The following is a 17,774-nucleotide window of genomic DNA, read 5'->3' on the forward strand; positions in this document are numbered from 1 at the left end:
AAAGAGGTTCTACTGTGGGCAAAATGTATTGTGTGCTACAGAGAAATCTTTCATGAAAAGTAGAGTCCATCAACGCAACAATGACAATTTTTAGAAATTTCCACAGCCACTCCAACCTTCAGCAGCCACTATCCTGGTCAGTTAGCAGCCATCAATGAAAGCAAGACCCTCTAGCAGCCAAAAGATTACAACTTACTGCAGGCTCAGATGCTCATGAGCATTTTTTAGCAATACAGCATTTTAAAATTAAGGTATGTATAATTTTTAGACATAATGCTACTGCATACTTAATAGACTACAGTATAGTGTAAACATAACTTTTCGGTGCCCTAGGAAACCCAAAAATTTGAATGGCTTGCTTTATTGCAATATTCACTTTATTATAGTGGCCAAACTTCTCCTGGGACCAAACTTGAAATATCTGAGTCATGCCTATACTCTTGGTCAAAAGGTTCAAAGGTTATGGAAGCATGGGCCAGGAATGTGTCCTGTAATCCTTAGGCAGCAGGCATTCAGTTTAGGGTTTAGGACACATCCCTGGCATGCCTTTTAGACATGGAATCATAGCCCTTGGACTTGGTTTTATAAACCTGTTTTTAATTTTTTTATGTTGGCATCTGTGTATTTCCTCATCTTTATCAGCTACATAATCATCCACTGTATGTTTGTAGTGTGCCATAACTGGTATCACCAGCAGCAATGCCACAGTGAAGATGTTTGCACAAATATCTGAGTAGGCATTGGGGGGGGGGGGCAGTTTTAAAGAATGAATCCTCAATTTATATCCTCGTGGCATTGTAGTTTCACCTTGCATTTCTCTGATTATTCTACATTGCACCTTGGCTGGTGAGCAGCCTTCTGTGGTACCAAGGGACTGTGCAGGTGAAAGCGTGCTGCCCCCTTCACAGCCACAGCCCATTTGCCTTTCATGCCTTTAGACAGAAAAGGAACACAGGGAATCCATGGAGCTTCGACTCATTGTTGTGATGTCAGGTTTTGGGGTCTCAAAGGACAAAATGCAACGGAGTCAGTGGGCAGAGCAGCAGCATTGCCCAAAAACCTCTGCACCAAGCGAACTCCTGGAGACCACTTTAGAGGTCTGGGCTGGGAAGTGCCTTCCAGCCTTACCTAGGATTCAGCTCTTTAACGCCTTTTTAAAAGTCAATTTCATCTCTCAAAGGGAAAAATGGCATGAAAGTTTTAGAACTATTACTGGGACAGCGCCATTACTTGCCTTATTTGGGAGGGTTCACAAGTGAGCTGTTTACAAGTGAGTGTTCACAAGTGAGTGGTAGTTAGCCACTAATGAGCATGGTGTACTGAGCCAAGCAAGCTGTGGGTATTGGAATTTAACCTTTCTTTTAAATACACACAACATTAAAAATCCTGTTTTTTCCCCTAGATTATTTGCAGGTGTCTTCCCTCGAATGGCAGCCATCAGTCTGGGAGGTTTCATCTTTCTGGGGGCTTATGACCACACGCACCGCTTGCTGTTGGAAGTTGGCAGAAAGAGTCCTTGAAGCAGAGACAGCCTCACCTCCACTTCTGTCAAGAGAGGGGCCTGCAGTGTAAACCCTCTTCCGCTGAGCAGCTGTCTGAACTATAGGCCCCAGTGCTGAAGACCAGTTCTGCCAAGATGCCGGCATCGAGATTGTGCCATCCGTGGTGTAGGCTGGCTGGTATGAAGTCATTGGCCTGTATGCCAGAGAGCTAAGAGATGAAAACGGGGTGTGTGGCGGTACTCTGAACAATTTCCTCAGAACCTCTTAATAAATAAGTTTGGTATTGCTGAGGCCAGGCCTTTCAGACCTTTCATTTGATCTGTATCTGATCTTTCATTTCCTGCCACCTGATGGTGGATTCAGCAGAAGGCAAGATGGTTAGAATTTTAAAAGAATAGCTTGTTTGGGAAAAGGAGACTTGGGGAAGAAGTTGTCTATGTGGGTGTTTCTCCCCCTAGTTAATTCCTGTTGTGTAAGGTTAGGCTTTGTTGAAAAAAGAATGAACTACACAGGTGCATAGCAAGCATTCTTTCTGGGTAACTAGGCTGCTGGTTTTAATTACCCTCAGATTTCACCCATAAAAACACACGATGTATTATTTTACAGAGCTGTGTCCAGCGCCCCCTGTGGTGTGTGAGAGAGAGCAGCTGCAGCTCAAGTGACTAGGTGGGCCCAGCTGGCTTCGTGCAGGAGGACACGGTGGGTGAGCCATTCTTGCCATTCTCCGTGTCAGGCTGAAAGGAGGGCCTGGGCCAGCTTTGAAAACAACATTGCTAGAAGTAGGCAGGATGAAATGGAAAGGTCACCACACTTTGGGATTTTAGAGCTTGACTAACAAGCTCCAGGCATAGAAGAATTCAGAACGAAATCTCAGGAATCTAGCTGTGTTGTCTGCCCTGGAGCAAACAGTATATGATTTTGCTTTGCCTATTTTTTTTTTTTTTTCCTTTTTTGGGGAAAGATAATTAAAGGCAGAATGACTGCGTTTGTAAAAGAAGGACCACCAACTGTACTGACATTTATAAATGAACCTTTATTAAAGACACTTCAATGCCATCTGTTAGACACTTCAATATTTTACATGGTTTTCAATGTACACTGTACCAAAATTTCTATAAATAAATAACTTTGTACATAAAAGTAATACTTCCTCTTTCACATTGCCTCTCAGAAGCAGCAAATTCACATATTTTGTGGAAGTAAGATTAGTCAGTTAACTGTCAACAAAATTCTAAATATGCTTACCTTTTCAACAGTGATGACACCTGACAGTAATTGTTAACTATTTTCTCCGTAACTCCCTTCAGCTTTTGGCCAAAGGAACATTTTAAGGACCTTGTTTCTATGTAAGTTAAGTTTTACTAAATTACACATTGGCACTTACAAGATGGTTAGCTACCAGTCTCAAAAGTGCAAATATACCCAGAACCCAGGTCAAGGTCTAAGTCTTTTCCAGTCCCAGCTCAGTTTCATCTGTGCGTGGGAATGGCATGGACAGGCCTGCTCTGGATCCTCAGTAGAAATAAGGTAGCCCTGAAAAGAAAGAACTTCCTCCTTTCTATCCCCCAAGGCCAATGTAATACTCACTCATTATATTGGCAGAACGAAAACAGCACTATAGAAAAATCCACAGGTACCAACACCAGCAGCCTTTACCTTAATTAAAAGTCTCAACTAGCGATCGAATGATACTGAGAAGGCCACATTTGCTTTTATCATAAAATCTGAGGAGGAGGAAAGGCAGTGCTTCATTAACTGTTCTGACCATTTGCTTGTGATGGATTAACCACCCTCATTCTATGCCTTAAAGACAGGACTTAAACCTAAAAGGAAAAGCCATTCACTGCAAGCGTGGATGGCACCCGGCACCCCTGGCTCTACAGGGAGGCCTGTTGCAGGGGCATCCACACATGACCAGTGCTCTCCCGAAGCTCCTTCCAGCACACGTGGAGTCTGACCGGGCAGCAGTCTAGGGGTCTGTCTATGAAGTGCAATACAACTCCAAGGCCTTCCCTCCTTCCCATCCCCACCAAAAACTCCTGCTAACAAATGTGGTTGTAGCCTCTATAAATTCCAGCCATGCGTTAAGGCACCAGAACTATTTCCCTACCCCCCTCCAAAATTAAACAGCAACCTGATATGAAAAATAATATTGTCAAAATTGTATAATTTTTTCTGTATAATTTTTTTCTGTTAACCATGCACTAAAGATTAAAATAGCCTCTGTAAAAGATATATATGAAATCTCTGAAAACTCTTATGTACAATGGTATCAAATACTTTTTCTGCCTTTTGTACACAAATCCCCTCTTGCGTTTCTGTGCTTCAGATGCAAGTCCTGTGAGTGACTGATACTCCACATGGAAGTTACAACTATGTACAGATGAGTGACGCTTGAACCCAAGCTTCCTCACAGCCTCTCCTACCTCTCTTTCCCGTAGAGACTGGCATGACAAGAGCTGAGGTAGACAAAACCTAGCTTTTTGGTGCCAACAGCAGTGGCACCCTCTGTTTCCCGGGGAGCTGTCCTGTCAGTGGCATGGACTCGGGACTGGAGTCGCACGCTTTGGGGAGATGGCCATTGGAAACAAGCAAGTGCTGGGCTGCCGTGCGCTCTGGACTGCCTGAAGTTAACGAAGATGCAGGCTGTAGCTCTGCACAGTCCGGGTCGTACAACCTTGCTAAAGTCCAGGAAGAATCCCCTACAAGGAAAGAAAGGACCTGTGAGACCCCCACTTGACCACTGAAGCAGCTCCCAACTCACCTGGTAGTAACTCCTCAGAAGACAGTAAAAAGTTACCTTTCCCATCTAGAGATGCCATTGGCTTTTTCTTCACAGCCGTCAGCATTCTATCGTGGTTACTGGGGTAGAGCGACCCCTGGCACTCGGGGCAGGACCCAGCAGCAGTCCCGCTGCACTGGTGATGTGGAGAATGCTCTTGGTCACTCCCACCCGGCTCCGGGCCATTTGGCTGCACGCTGTCTCTGGACACAGGCTGGGGGTGGAAGTCTTGTTCCCTGGAGTAACAGTCCACTTCAGTGTTGCAGTCACTGCATACAACCCGGCCACCATGTTCTGAAGGACAGTGCCAAAGATGGGTTAGAGCCACTGCTGTGGGAGTCTTCATGCCCACACAGAGAACAGGCTGCTCAGCTCCACTGTGCAAGGTGAGAACCCTGACTGTAAACACTGTATGCATGCTTCCTCTTTCCCCCAACTATGTCCCCAGAAAAAGGACTGGGCAAACACCAAGCCACTCATGAACTGTGGGGTCTTTCATGTTTACAGTGAATTTCATACTCAGAGAATATAGTCTTACTACTTCAGGGGGGAAAGGGCCATTAGCGTTAGGTACTATGCAGTGTTGGGTCTTTTCAACAGTTAGAAATTAAGCCTCAAAACAGCCCTGGTGAAAAGGTGCTGACTGAAACTCTACATTTTATTTGTGCCTTGCCCCTTATTTAAGTTGCTTATAAATCTAGAAAATTCACGCTTAGGCTTACCATGCCATAGATTTATTTAGGAGAACTATTCTGGAATTAAGAGAGCCAGGCCCAAGCTTCCCCAAGCTTCCCATTTCTATACTGAACACCAAATTTGGAGACAGCTGTGGACTAAGAATGTGTCTCCCCCTTTGATGTACTGACTAGGTCAGCCCCAATTTCCACTTCAGAAAGAAACTACTTCCGACGGGAAGCATCTCATACCCATCTTCTGCGGCCCAGGTATCCCTTCCGCTTTCTCCGTCGCTTTCCACGGCTCTTTGTGATACCCAGTACAGAGCTTTGGCTGCCTGCAGGCAACGCTGTGAGCGTCGGCCTCTGGAAAGTGGCTTGCATCTCTTGGACAGACACCTGCAGTGAATTCCAACACGATTAGAAACTCTGGGCTTGGTATTTCCCAGTAAGCCTTATGAAAGGAATGAGCAAGGCCACTAGAATAGTCATTTTCTAAAAAGTTCTTCAGAGCGGCAGGGCTGTTGGTCTGGCAAGCAGCGTGTTTTCTATCACTGCTTCCAGGCAGGTACGCCGGCCTTGTGAAATGAGCAGCTCATTTCTCTACAAGGTGAGCCTCTAGGGTCTCGGGAAAGAGCTCAGAGGCCCCCACCATTGGAAGTACCTTATCCTGGTGACAGCTTTCCAGTGTAAGACTGGCTCACAGAGCAGACCTGGGCACATTCCCCATGTAAGGAATGGGCTGGTTGGGTTCATGCCCCGTAATGCCCTTTCCAGCTGCTACTGCAGGCAAGCCTACTTTATCCTGCCAGGGAGGTACTAAGCCCAATCCAGTGGCTTCCTTGGGCGGGGGGACAGGACTTTAAAACCTTGCAGAACTCATAAAGACTGGTCCAAAAATAGCAGCCCTTAGTCACAGACTAGAAGTCACAGCCTTCTAGTTCACCAAGTGTGCCCCGTCTGATGCCAGGTACCTGCCCTGCAAAGAGCTGGAGGCCACCTCCAGCACCCGGAAACATGGTCTCAGCAGAGCTCTGCTTCACGGTTACTGAGGCCTTACCGTTGCTCTCAATGTGTCCATTGGCCTGAGGGCCACCCTCGGTCCTGACCACGGTTTCTTGTCGGTCAGAAAGGGTCCCCTGAGAAGAGAGGTAGCTTGGAACATCTGGTGGCACGATGGTTTCATCTGCAAGAAGACAGGACAAATAAAACACCAGGGTCTCAGTCACAAGAAATGCAAACACACGTTCATCGTCAGGCTCAGAAAGGGGATCCTCCCAGTGACGACCATCAGGGCTGTGCAGAGATGGCATGGAGTCCATGTATGCAATAGGCCCTCCCAGAACCTGCTCAGCCTTACTCTACACCCAGTGTGAAGAGCACAGCCGGCAGATGCCAGATGCCACAAGAGGTGGAGACCAGTGACGGGAAGGGAGCCAGGATTCACAGAAGCACCGCACTGGGAGATTGTTTCAGGAACAACCTACTACATGGCAGCAGGGCCTGTGCATAGATGGCCTCTGAGTTACCAAGGAGAGGGAAAACTGCAGGGTGCGTCAGTTACTTATATATGAGAGTATTCCTGTTTAAGGTTAAGTTACTCAAAGTTAAAATGGAATTGGTGGGACTAAAGCCTCAGGAGTTCTGAAGACACTGGAACCCAGCCCAGTTCCCCAGCATCACTGCCATTCCTCCCTCCTTGAAAGTCAGCTCCGCTGGCAGCGCCTGACCTGTGTTGGTGACACTGTACTCTTCACTCTTCTTCCTGGTCTGGTAGATGATGCACACCCAGACCAGTGACGTCAGGACGATGCTGCTCACGACGGCAATGGTGAAAATGCCTACCGTGGTCCCGTCCTTCCTGCAGCCTGCTGCGGGCAGGACACTCAACTGGCTGTGAGCTCGCTCCGTGCCCAGGGTGTTGGACATCTCACAGGTGTATCGGCCCGCGTCCTCTGCCACCACGTTCTGAACCACAAGCAGCTGGTTGTCAGGGGTCAAGTGGTGCCGCTCAGTGAGGCTCAGTGGGCTGTCCCCCTTGAACCAGGTGATGCGGGGTGGAGGGTTCCCCGTCGCTTTACATTGGAGGGCCACTGTTTCTCCCGCAGATACCACACGGTCTTCCAAGGGCACCGCCAAGGATGGGGTCTCTACAAGAGGGCAGCAGAGATCTCAGTCATTCTCAGAGCCGCAGTTGCTCTGGCGCTGCGCTGTCTTCTGGACAACGGACAATCCAACATATCAATGAGATGCATCTGACGTTTTGTATCAGAGTGACAAGTTTTGGAGAAGACCCTTCGACCCACTAAGTCATCTCCGTTCTGGGGGGTGCTTCCACAGGGACAGTGAACCTCTGCTGACAAAAGCCCCCGCTATTCCCTAACTGTCCTGTGTCAGGCCTGTGTCCCTATTCTTGACCAAGCCCACATCCATCCTGTCCAATTCTTAGAATGTTCTATATCTAAACCCTATGAAGACTCTGAATTCACCAGCTATCATTTCTTTTAAAGAGAGAGAACCACTTAAGAAAAATTAATTCAAAAAGCAGCCCCAAATTTCAAACAGGGTCGAAAGGCCTACCACACATACCACCCCTGGCCACACAGAGCATTTGAGAGAAGCACACACACACACACACACACACCCCGGTGGAGCAATAGCCAAACCTAAGACAGTCCCCCGCCGCCCCCCGTGGAGCAATAGCCAAACCTAAGACAGTCCCTGTCCCCCCCCTCCCCCCCCCCCCCCCCCCCCCCCCGTGGAGCAATAGCCAAACCTAAGACAGTCAGGGTGGCATTAGCTGAAATGGAGCCGGCCGAGTTCTGGGCAGTACAGCTGTAAACCCCTGCGTCGTCTATTTTCACATCAGTGATGAAAAACACGTCGTCATCTGGCATGACATGCATGCGTCGCTCACGGGCGGCGGGGAAATCCGTGCCTCCATCCTTCTGCCAGGCAATCTGAGGGTTCGGGTGACCTGTGGCAGCACATTCGAGGCGGGCCATGGTGGTGGTCCGGATGGTTATGTCGTGGGGCGTTTTGGTGAATGATGGCAACACTGGAAAACATATGTATACAGGGTCGGCTAGATGCAAAGCCAGGAAGTCTCCTGGCAAACACCTACCTGTCACTGTGCCCAGTGCCAGTTCACTTCCTTTCTCCCAATGTCTGCCCAGGACCACTCCTGCCACCTGTGAATCAGGAACCCCCAGCTTCTCCCACCACAGCTGGAACACTTCCATCAGCCTTGCCTTGTACAGCCTAGGCTGGCTATAGTCCCTTCAAAGCAAAGGCTTTTACTCTACATAGCAGTGTCTATACGGGGGTTGCAGGGGGTGCCCATCCACGCAAGGTAGGGCCTGATGCTTGCCTGCCTTAATTACCCACCAGGAAAGACGCTGTGGAGATGGAATTACAGAGGGAAGGCGGGCATGCCTCCACCCTGGGAGAGCAATGGGATGGCTCATCCGTTTGGACGGGTGTTCATGGGATGAATGGGATGGCTCATCCATTTGGAAGGGTGTTTACCAAGGGTGTTCCTGCCCACCGCTGTATACCCAGGCAGGAAGCATTCAGCTTGCTAGCTTGCTCAGCCTAAAGATCGATGTCCCGACAGAGTGGGATGCATCCAGCCACACGTCAGGCATCACCGTAGTTCCTGTCAACGTTAATTTGGGGGAGAGTCTAACAGTTCTCTGAGTCTTCCAGAAACTGTGAGGACTTGGAATAAGCCAAGACAACGCGACCACACTCTGGTAAAGCAGGTGTTTCCCCATGATCTGTGGGGGCTTAAAGAGCACAGCAGATCCAGCATTCTGATGATTCTCAAGCCAATTCTTTTTAACTAGAGGGTTAGTAATCAGGATAACTCCATTAGGTTACTGGGGTGGGATAGTAAACTATTCAAGCTATCTACTCCCCACCCTTTGCTCCAAACACAAAGTAACACATGGTCCCCTTGACAAGCTCTAAGGCTGATTAATGAGTAAAAACCTGTCAACTGCCAGGACACTGTCTCTTTCAGGCCAGGGTTCACACCAGCCTTGCACTCCACAGCCTCTGGAGCAGTAGCCAGCCTCTGACTCCAATGCTGTACTGTCTACTCAAACAGCAGCTTCCCCAGGATAAGGGGATGTTTGGAATTTGGAAACCAGATTATCTTGGCTTACACAGGATAAGAAATGGACAAAAACACAAGGCTAAGCTCTCCACAATTTGACCTAATAACTATTTTTTTTTTTTTTGGAGACACAGTCTGGCTCTGACACCCAAGCTGGAATGCAGTGGAGTGATCTCAGCTCACTGCAACCTCCACCTCCTGGGTTCAAGCAATTCTCGTGCCTCAGCCTCCTGAGTAGCTGGGATTACAGGCATGTGCCACGACATCTGGCTAATTTTTGTATTTTCAGTAGAGATGGGGCTTTGCTATGTTGGCCAGGCTACTCTCAAACTCCTGGCTTCAAGTGATCTGCCCACCTCAGCCTCCCAAAGTGCTGGGATTACAGGTGTGAGCCACAGTACCTGGCCAATAATGAGATTTTTATTTTTATTTTTTTTTGAGACAGAGTCTTGCTCTGTCATCCAGGCTGGAGTGCAGTGGTGAGATCTCAGCTCACTGCAAGCTCCGCCCCCCAGGTTCACACCATTCTCCTGCCTCAGCCTCCTGAGTAGCTGGGACTACAGGTGCCCGACACTTGGCCTGGCTAATTTTTTGTATTTTTAGTAGAGACAGGGTTTCACCGTGTTAGCCAGGATGGTCTCGATCTCCTGACGTCGTGATCCGCCCACCTCAGCCTCCCAAAGTGCTGGGATTACAGGCGTGAGCCACCGTGCCCGGCCAATAACTAGATTTTTAAAAGTCAACAAAAACAAGTAACTCATTGAGAATAACCCTTGAAATCTGCAAAACCTGCTCTAGGGCAAACCCAGGCAACAGTATGATTTAATAGCGCCCCAGAGAAGCATGTCTGTGTCCTGTCTCAGTCATCCTACATGGAAAGCTGAAAGGGCAATCAGGGAGTGTGGTATGTAGGATTCTGGCACTATAACAAAGAAAGATGGTGTTCCCATACCATTCACGGTGAGCCTGGCCTTATGTGAATAAGTGGAGCCAAAGTGGTTGGTGATGACACATTGGTAGCGGCCCTCGTGCCCAAAAGTGACCTGGCGGAGGTGCAGGATGGTGGTGTACTCCATCACTTCCCCGTCCTGCGCGTGGACGTGAACAAAGTTCTCCATGTCTGCGTTGGTCAGGACTTCATTGTCCTTCTTCCAGGCAAAGGTCATGGGGGAGCTGCTGCTGCTGGCTGCTGAGCACGTGAACCGGATGTCCTTGCCCACCATAGCCATGGTGGTTTCTGGCTGGGTGATGATCTGTGGCTTCAGGAAGTCATCTGGGGAGAGAAGGGTCAACTGTAAGGCAATGGGTTCTTAGTACACACAGGAGCCAGCTGCTGTTCATGCTAACAAGAAACTGACTCAGATACCAAGCCGGAACCAGAGCTCGAGGTCCCTGTGCATCCTCAGCCCCACCAGAGGCCATAAGAGTTGCACCATGGATATCTGACCTCATCTAATTATAAATCTGTGAGTACTGATCACCTTTATGATCAAACTCCTTGATTAGAAATTAACCCAACACTTCTCAGTTCTCAAACCAGCCAGCTGGCAGGTCCCTTAAGACAACTGGCTCTGCCTGCTGACTTTCACACAAAACAGAGTCAGGCATCACTGGTCATGGCTGCAGAGATCTTATCCACAAACCTTACTCCAAAAGGAGGGGGTGTGAAACACTTCCAAAATGCCAGAATAAGGACCTCCAAAAATCTGCACCTCCATTAAAACAATGAAAACACCTGGAAAAAATGGTCAAAAGCAACTTTTTCACAATTCTGGAAAACCAAAGGCCTACAACAATCCATGGAGTGTTGATTCAAGAAAATAGCAACATCTCAGTAAGAAATGTGAGCTTTTTGGTGTTTTAACTTATCCTAAGCCCCATTATCTTATCTCCCCACCTCCATGGTAGCCTTGAAACCCAGCAGCCTAGCAACCACTGAAGGGTCAGAATGGGTTCCCCAAAAGCCCCCTCCCCAGAACTGACACTATGTGACCTACCTGGCAGCAACCTGGCAAGCCCCATTCACAGGATTTGCATTTATTTGCCCTGTCTAGTTTGCCCAGCAGGAGAAGCCCTAGCCCCAGGGCACATGACCACAACAATCAGTAGCCACTGTTTAACAGTGCGGCTGACTGAGGGGACAACACAACTATAAAGGAAAATGTGGGGAATACAATGTTGATGGTGGGCTTTGAAAAGGTCCAATACGTTCCTGGGGATCTAGACAGCCACATGCAGGTGCAAGGCCATGTGCATGCCCAGGAAAGACCTGAGGGGGTCCTCATTTCTCACCTGTGGCTGAACATGACTGTCTACACAAATACAAAGTGGATGGCACACCCCAACACAAACACAGCCGTCAGTAAAGGATAGGAGACAGTGGTTGTGGTGACAAGGACTTTTCTGTCCAACCATTAGCTAACCACTAAACTAAACAAGCAGGGACTTAGGGGGACAGACTTTACAGCTTTTGTCCAGGAAAAGTCACTAGGCAAGCTGTAACAATAAATAGCAACAGCAGCAAATCCTGGGGGAGAAGAAGGGGAATATCCAGTTTCCAGAGTTGCCACATTATTTTATTTTAAATGCCCAATTTTCAACAAAATATTATGAAACAAACAGGAAAAAAGCAGTCAACAGAAACTCTCTGAGGGAGCCCAGACTTAGACTCACTAAATAAACTTTTTAAATCTGCAATTACAGGCATGTTCAAACACCTCAACGAAACCATGTCTGAAAAAAACTGAAGGATAGTGGCCAGGTGCGGTGACTCACACCTGTAATACCAGTACTTTGGGAGGTTGAGGCGGGCAGATCGTGAGGTCAGGAGATCAAGACCATCCTGGCTAACATGGTGAAACCCCATCTCTACTAAAAATACAAAAAAGAAAAACAAAAAAGTAGGTGTGGTGGCGGGTGCCTGTAGTCCCAGCTACTTGGGAGGCCAAAGCAGGAGAATGGCGTGAACCTGGGAGGTGGAGCTTGCAGTGAGCCGAGATCGTGCCACTGCACTCCAGCCCGGGCAACAGAGCAAGACTCTGTCTCAAAAAAAAAATAAAAAAAATAAAAAAAATAATAATTAAAAAAAAAAATTGAAGGATAAAGTATGAGAAAATTTTATAGCAATAAAGAGATAAATTACAGATATGAACCAAGTAGAAATTTTGAAACTTAGAAGTACAATAACTGATATGAAAAATTCACTAGAGGGGCTGGACAGCAGAACTGAGCTGGCAGAAAGAAGGGGTAGGGAACTTCAGACAGTCAACTGAGATTATCCAGTCTGAGAAAGAAAAAAGAATGAGGTAAAATGAACAGAACCACAGAGACTTGTGGGACAACATCAAGCACAACAACATACAAATCATGGGAGTCCAAGAAGGAGAAGAAAAAGGAACAGAAAAAGTATTTGCAAAACAAAGGCCCCAAATTTGATGAAAAAATATGCAGCCACACATCCAAGAATATTAATGAACTCCAAGTAGAATAAATTCAAAGATCCAAACCCAGATGCATCATAGTCAAGCTGTCAGGTGCCAAAAACAATCCTGAAAACACAAAAGAGGAGCAACTCATCACATTCAAGGGATCTTCAGTATTATTAACGGCTGATTTCTCACCAGAAACCACAGAGAACAGAAGGCAGTAGGAAGACATTCAAATTACTGAAAGAAAGATGTTCAACTACGAATTCTATGTATTAAAAAAACCCATCCTTCAAAAATGAAGGAGAAGTTAAAACATTCCCAAGTTTTTATTTTAAACACATACAAAGCAAGTTGACTGTTACCAGACCTGCCCCACAAGAAATCCAGGAGAGTATTTAGTATGGCTGAAATGAAAGGATATCAGAGAGCAACTCCAATCCACACCAAGAAATAAAAAATCCCATTAAAGGTAACTACACAGGTAAATACAACACACAGGATACATGTATTTTTGTAACTCTCTTCTCCTGATTTAAAAGACAGCTACATAAAGCAGTAATTGTAAAGCTGTGTTGATGGGCTTAATGAAAATGTAATGTGTACGACAATAGTAACATAAAGGAAGAAAACTGGATCTTAATAGGAACATAATTTTTGCATATTATTGAAGTTAATTTCATTATTTCTTTGAACTAGATTGTTGTAAGATGTTAATTTTAATTCCTATGGGCAAAACTAAGAAAATAATTTTAAAAATACCTGTGTGTATATTTAAAAAACAGGGAATTAAAATAGTACACCAGAAAATATCTATTCAATAAAAAACAAGTCAGTAATGGAAAAATAATGAAACAAAAAGATAGGACACACAGAACAAATAAGGGGCAAACTCTACCTTATCAGTAATTGCATTAAAAGAAAATGAATTAAACACTCCAATCAAAAGGCAAAGATTACCATAATGGATAAAAAACCATGATCCAGCCACAGCCTGTAAGAGACACAGTTTGGATTCAAAGATACAAACACGCAGTCACCAAAAGAGAACTAAAGTGTCCATACTACTAACAGATAAAACAGGCTTTAAGACAGGACTTTTTACTACAGAGACAGAATAATATTTTATAATGTAAAAGGGTCAAATGCATCAGAAACACGTAAAAATGATAAATACATATATACCTAATGGAGCGCCACAAAACAAAATCTGACAGGATTAAAGAAATAGTGCAACAATAATAGTCTGTACACTTCAATACCCCACTTTCAACAATGGATAGAACTAGTCAGAAGATCAAGGAAACAGAAGACTTCAACAACACTATGAGGGGACTTGAAAAAGTTCATGGAAAATGGAATTATAAACTTTATTTCTCAACCTCCATCAAGTTTGAAACTCTCTGGAGTGATGATACCAGCCATTTAGCCCATCCCTAAAAAATTGAGGGTCCTGGAAATTTAAACATATCAATGCAGTCTTTTTTACATTATTAACGGAAGAAAATTGGGTGCCCTTTAAAGATTTTTAAAGATAATAACTAAAAAGTTAGATGGAGCCAAATCAGGACTTATAGGTGGATGTCTCATGATTTCCCACCAAAACTCTCACAAATTCACTCTTCTTTGATGAGAGGAATGAGCAGAAGCACTGGCATGGTGGAGAACTCTGGTGAAGCTTTCTCAGGCATTTATCTGCTAAAGCTCTGGCTTTTTTAAAACACTCTCATAATAAACAGATGTGATCATTTTTTGATCCTCCATAAAGTCAACAAGCAAAATGCCTTGAGCATCCCAAAAAACCTGCCATGACCATTGCTCCTGACTGGTCTGCTTTTGCTCTGACGACCACATCTGCTTCTTGGTAGCCATTGCTTTGATTGTGTTTTGTCTTCAGGATTGTACTGGTAAAGGCATGTTTCATCTCCTGTTTCAATTCTTAGAAAAAATGTTTCAGGTCTTGCTCTCACTTCTTTAAAATGTCCATTCAAGACTCTGCAGCTGATCCAAGTAATAATGGTTTTGGCACCTACTGAGTGAAAAATTTGCTGAACTTTAATTTTTCAGTCAGAATTGTGTAAGCCAAACCCATTGAGATGTCTAAGGTGTTGACTATTGTTTCTGCTGTTAATCATCAGTCCCCTTAGGCACAAACAAGATAGTCTTTTCCTTGCAAATTGATGTGGGTGGTCTGCCACTGGGGGCTTCATCTTCAACCTTCTTAATATGAGTTATCAATGTGTAAACTGCTGATTTCTTTGGGGCACTGTCTCCATAAACTTTTTGTAAAGAGTCAATGATTTCACCATTCTTCCACCCAAGCTTCACCATAAATTTGATGTTTGTTCTTGCTTCAATGTTAGCAGAATTCATGTTGCTCTAATAGGGGCTCATTTCAAATTGATGTCCTAAGTGCTTCAAACTAGATGCTATTCAAACATGCTATAACAAGTTAATAAACGTTTATTTTGGTGCAAAAAAACCTGGAAACCTATGCACAGTGTTTTCATTATACGCATTTTCCATTAATTTTCTGAAGGCCCCTCATAAAAACCAAATAGAGGCTGGGCGCGGTGGCTCATGCTTGTAATCCCAAAACTTTGGGAGGCTGAGTGGGCAGATCACATGAGGTCTGGAGTTCAAGACCAGCCTGGCCAACATGGCAAAACCCTGTCTCTACTAAAAATACAAAAATTAGCTGACTGTGGTGGGCAGGCATCCGTAATCCCAGCTACTCGGGAGGCTGAGGCACGAGAGTCTTTTGAACCTGGGAGGTGGAGGTTGCAGTGAGCTGAGATCGCACCACTACACTCCAGCCTGAGTGACAGAGTGAGACTCTGTCTCAAAAAGAAAAAAAAAAAAAGCACAAACAGACCTAATAGCTATCAATGGGATACTCCACTTAGCACCACCAGCATGAATATTCTTTTGAAATACACATGGAATATTATCCAGGATAGATCACAATTTTTTAGGTCACAAACCAAGTCTCAATCAATTTAAAAAAGATGGAAATCATACAAAGTATCTTCTCTGATGGCAATGGAATGAAACTCAAAATTTAACAGTAGAAAGAATACTGGGAAACTAATTTGTGGAAGTTAAACAGTACACTCCTAAAAGGCAAACAAGAAATCACAGGAGAAATCAGAAAACACTTTGAGATGAATGAAAACAAAAACATAACATACCAAAACTTGGAAGCTGCAGCTGAAACAATGTTTATACATTTACGGCTGTAGATGCCTATATTAAAGAAGATCTCAAATTAAAAATCTAACCTTTTAAGAAATTTTAAAGAGGAAGAGCAAGCTGTACCCAAAGCAAGCAGAAGGAAAAATAAAGATCAGAACAGAAATAAATGAAAATAAATAGAAAAATAGAGATGATCACTGAAAACAAAAGTTGGTTCTTTGAAAATATCAACAAAACTGAAAAACCTTCAGAAAGACTTGTAGTAGGGGGGAAAAGGCTCAAATTACTAAACTCAGGAATGAAAGAGGGCACACTACTACCAACCTTACAGCAATGAAACAGGGAATACCATAAACAACTGTATACCAATAAGATAATCTGGTAAAAATTCCTAGACAGACACAAACTACCAAAACTGGCTCAAGAAGAAATAGACATTCTGAAGAGACATTAATAAGTAACAAGACTCAATTAATAATTTTACAACTTCCCATAAAGAAAAGCCCATGCCAGGCACAGTGGCTCATGCCTGTAATCCCAGCAGTTTGGGAGGCTGAGGTGGGCAGATCACTTGAGGTCAGGCGTTCAAGACCAGCCTGGCTGACATGGTGAAACCCCATCTATACCAAATGAGAGGTGACAATGTGCTAGCAGCCCTCACTCTCAGCACCTCCTCGGCCTCGGCATCCACTATGGTGGCGCTTGAGGAGCCCTTCAGCCCGTCACAGCACCGTGGGAGCCCCTCTCTGGGCTGGCTGAGGCCAGAGCCTCCTTCCTCTGCTTGCGGGGAGGTGTGGAGGGAGAGGCGCGTGCAGGAACCAGGGCTGCGCTGGCAGGCCTATGGGAGTTCCGGTGGGCCCTGGCGCGGGCTTGGGGGGCCCCCGCACACACAGCGGCTGGCCGGCCCAGAGCAGTGAGGGGCTTAGCACCCGGGCCAGCAGCTACAGAGGTTGCACCGGGTCCCCCAGCAGTGCCAGCCCGCCGGGGCTGCACTCAAATTCTCGCCAGGCCTTAGCTGCTTCCCTGCGAGGCAGGGCTCAGGACCTGCAGCCCCACCATGTCTGAGCTCTCTCCCTGGGGTGTACTCCCACACAGCGTGAGCCTCCCCAACCGGCGCCGGCCCCTGCTCCCTGGCGCCCAGTCCCGTCTACAGCCCAAGAGCTGAGGAGTACAGGCACAGCGTGGGACTGGTGGGCAGCTCTGCCTGCAGCCCTAGCACAGGATCCACTGGGTGAAGCCAGCTGGGCTCCTGAACTGGATGGGGACTTGGAGAACTTTTATATCTAGCCAGAAGATTGTATGTGCACCAATCAGCACTCTGTACCTAGCTCAGGGTTTGTAAATATACCAATCAGTACTCTGTGTCTAGCTCAAGGTTTGTGAATACACCAATTGGTACTCTGTATCTAGCTAACTAGCACTCTGTGACTTTGTGTCTAGCTCAAGGACTGTAAATGCACCAATCAGCACTCTGTCAAAATGGACCAATCAGCTCTTTGTAAAATAGACCAATCAGCTATCTGTAAAATGGACCAATCAGCAGGATGTGGGTGGGGCCAGATAAGGGAATAAAAGCAGGTTGCCTGAGCCAGCCAGTGGCAACCCGCTGAGGTCCCCTTCCACCCTGTGGAAGATTTGTTCTTTCGCTCTTTGCAATAAATCTTGCTGCTGCTCACTCTTTGGGTCCACGCTGCATTTATGCGCTATAACACTCACCACAAAGGCCTGCAGCTTCACTCCTGAAGCCAGCGAGACCACGAACCCACGAACAACTCCAGATGCGCTGCCTTTAAGAGCTGTAATACCGCGAAGGTCTGCAGCTTCACTCTTGACAGCAAGACCACGAACCCACCAGAAGGAAGAAGCTCCAAGACACATCTGAACGTCTGAAGGAACAAACTCTGGACACACCATCTTTAAGAACTGTAACACTCACCACAAGGGTCCACGGCTTCATTCTTGAAGTCAGTGAGACCAAGAACCCACCAATTCCGGACACACAAAGATATAAAAATTAGCTGGATGTGGTGGTGCACACCTGTAATCCCAGCTACTCGGGAGGCCGAGGCAGGAGAA

General features: G+C 46.0%; 2 protein-coding genes and 1 long non-coding RNA gene across 25 annotated transcripts in view; 2 read left to right on the forward strand and 1 right to left on the reverse strand.

Annotated features, from left to right (window-relative positions):
• Positions 1 to 3,737, forward strand: part of SLC25A26 (solute carrier family 25 member 26) — a 162,793-nt gene extending 159,056 nt beyond the window's left edge. For 13 of the 19 annotated variants that reach the window (XR_012431346.1, XM_074032653.1, XM_065538872.1 and 10 more), the window contains one exon: positions 1,403 to 1,792. Coding sequence is in view for 13 of the 19 variants with exons in the window: in XM_065538872.1 (XP_065394944.1) it covers positions 1,403 to 1,520 (118 nt within the window). In the remaining 6 variants the exon portion in view is untranslated. Of the gene's footprint in view, positions 1 to 1,402 lie in introns of all 19 variants that reach the window. The other 6 variants (XR_012431343.1, XR_012431344.1, XR_012431345.1 and 3 more) reach the window with 3 other exon arrangements.
• The window catches only part of LRIG1 (leucine rich repeats and immunoglobulin like domains 1), a 126,781-nt gene continuing 111,522 nt past the window's right edge, over positions 2,516 to 17,774 (reverse strand). For all 5 annotated transcript variants that reach the window (XM_045385904.2, XM_045385903.2, XM_015446181.3 and 2 more), the window contains 7 exons: positions 10,031 to 10,351; positions 7,735 to 8,016; positions 6,689 to 7,108; positions 6,019 to 6,144; positions 5,211 to 5,357; positions 4,303 to 4,578; positions 2,516 to 4,204 (listed from right to left, as the gene is read on the reverse strand). In XM_045385904.2, coding sequence (XP_045241839.2) covers positions 3,978 to 4,204; positions 4,303 to 4,578; positions 5,211 to 5,357; positions 6,019 to 6,144; positions 6,689 to 7,108; positions 7,735 to 8,016; positions 10,031 to 10,351 — 1,799 coding nt within the window. In that variant the 3' untranslated portion in view covers positions 2,516 to 3,977. The remainder of the gene's footprint in view (positions 4,205 to 4,302; positions 4,579 to 5,210; positions 5,358 to 6,018; positions 6,145 to 6,688; positions 7,109 to 7,734; positions 8,017 to 10,030; positions 10,352 to 17,774) is intronic.
• Positions 3,832 to 7,490, forward strand: LOC141409697 (uncharacterized). Its single transcript, XR_012431348.1, has 2 exons — positions 3,832 to 4,670; positions 5,154 to 7,490. It is a non-coding gene; the product is annotated as an uncharacterized lncRNA (long non-coding RNA).

This window comes from Macaca fascicularis, chromosome 2 (assembly GCF_037993035.2).
Source record: "Macaca fascicularis isolate 582-1 chromosome 2, T2T-MFA8v1.1".
Classification (NCBI taxonomy): Eukaryota; Metazoa; Chordata; class Mammalia; order Primates; family Cercopithecidae; genus Macaca; species Macaca fascicularis.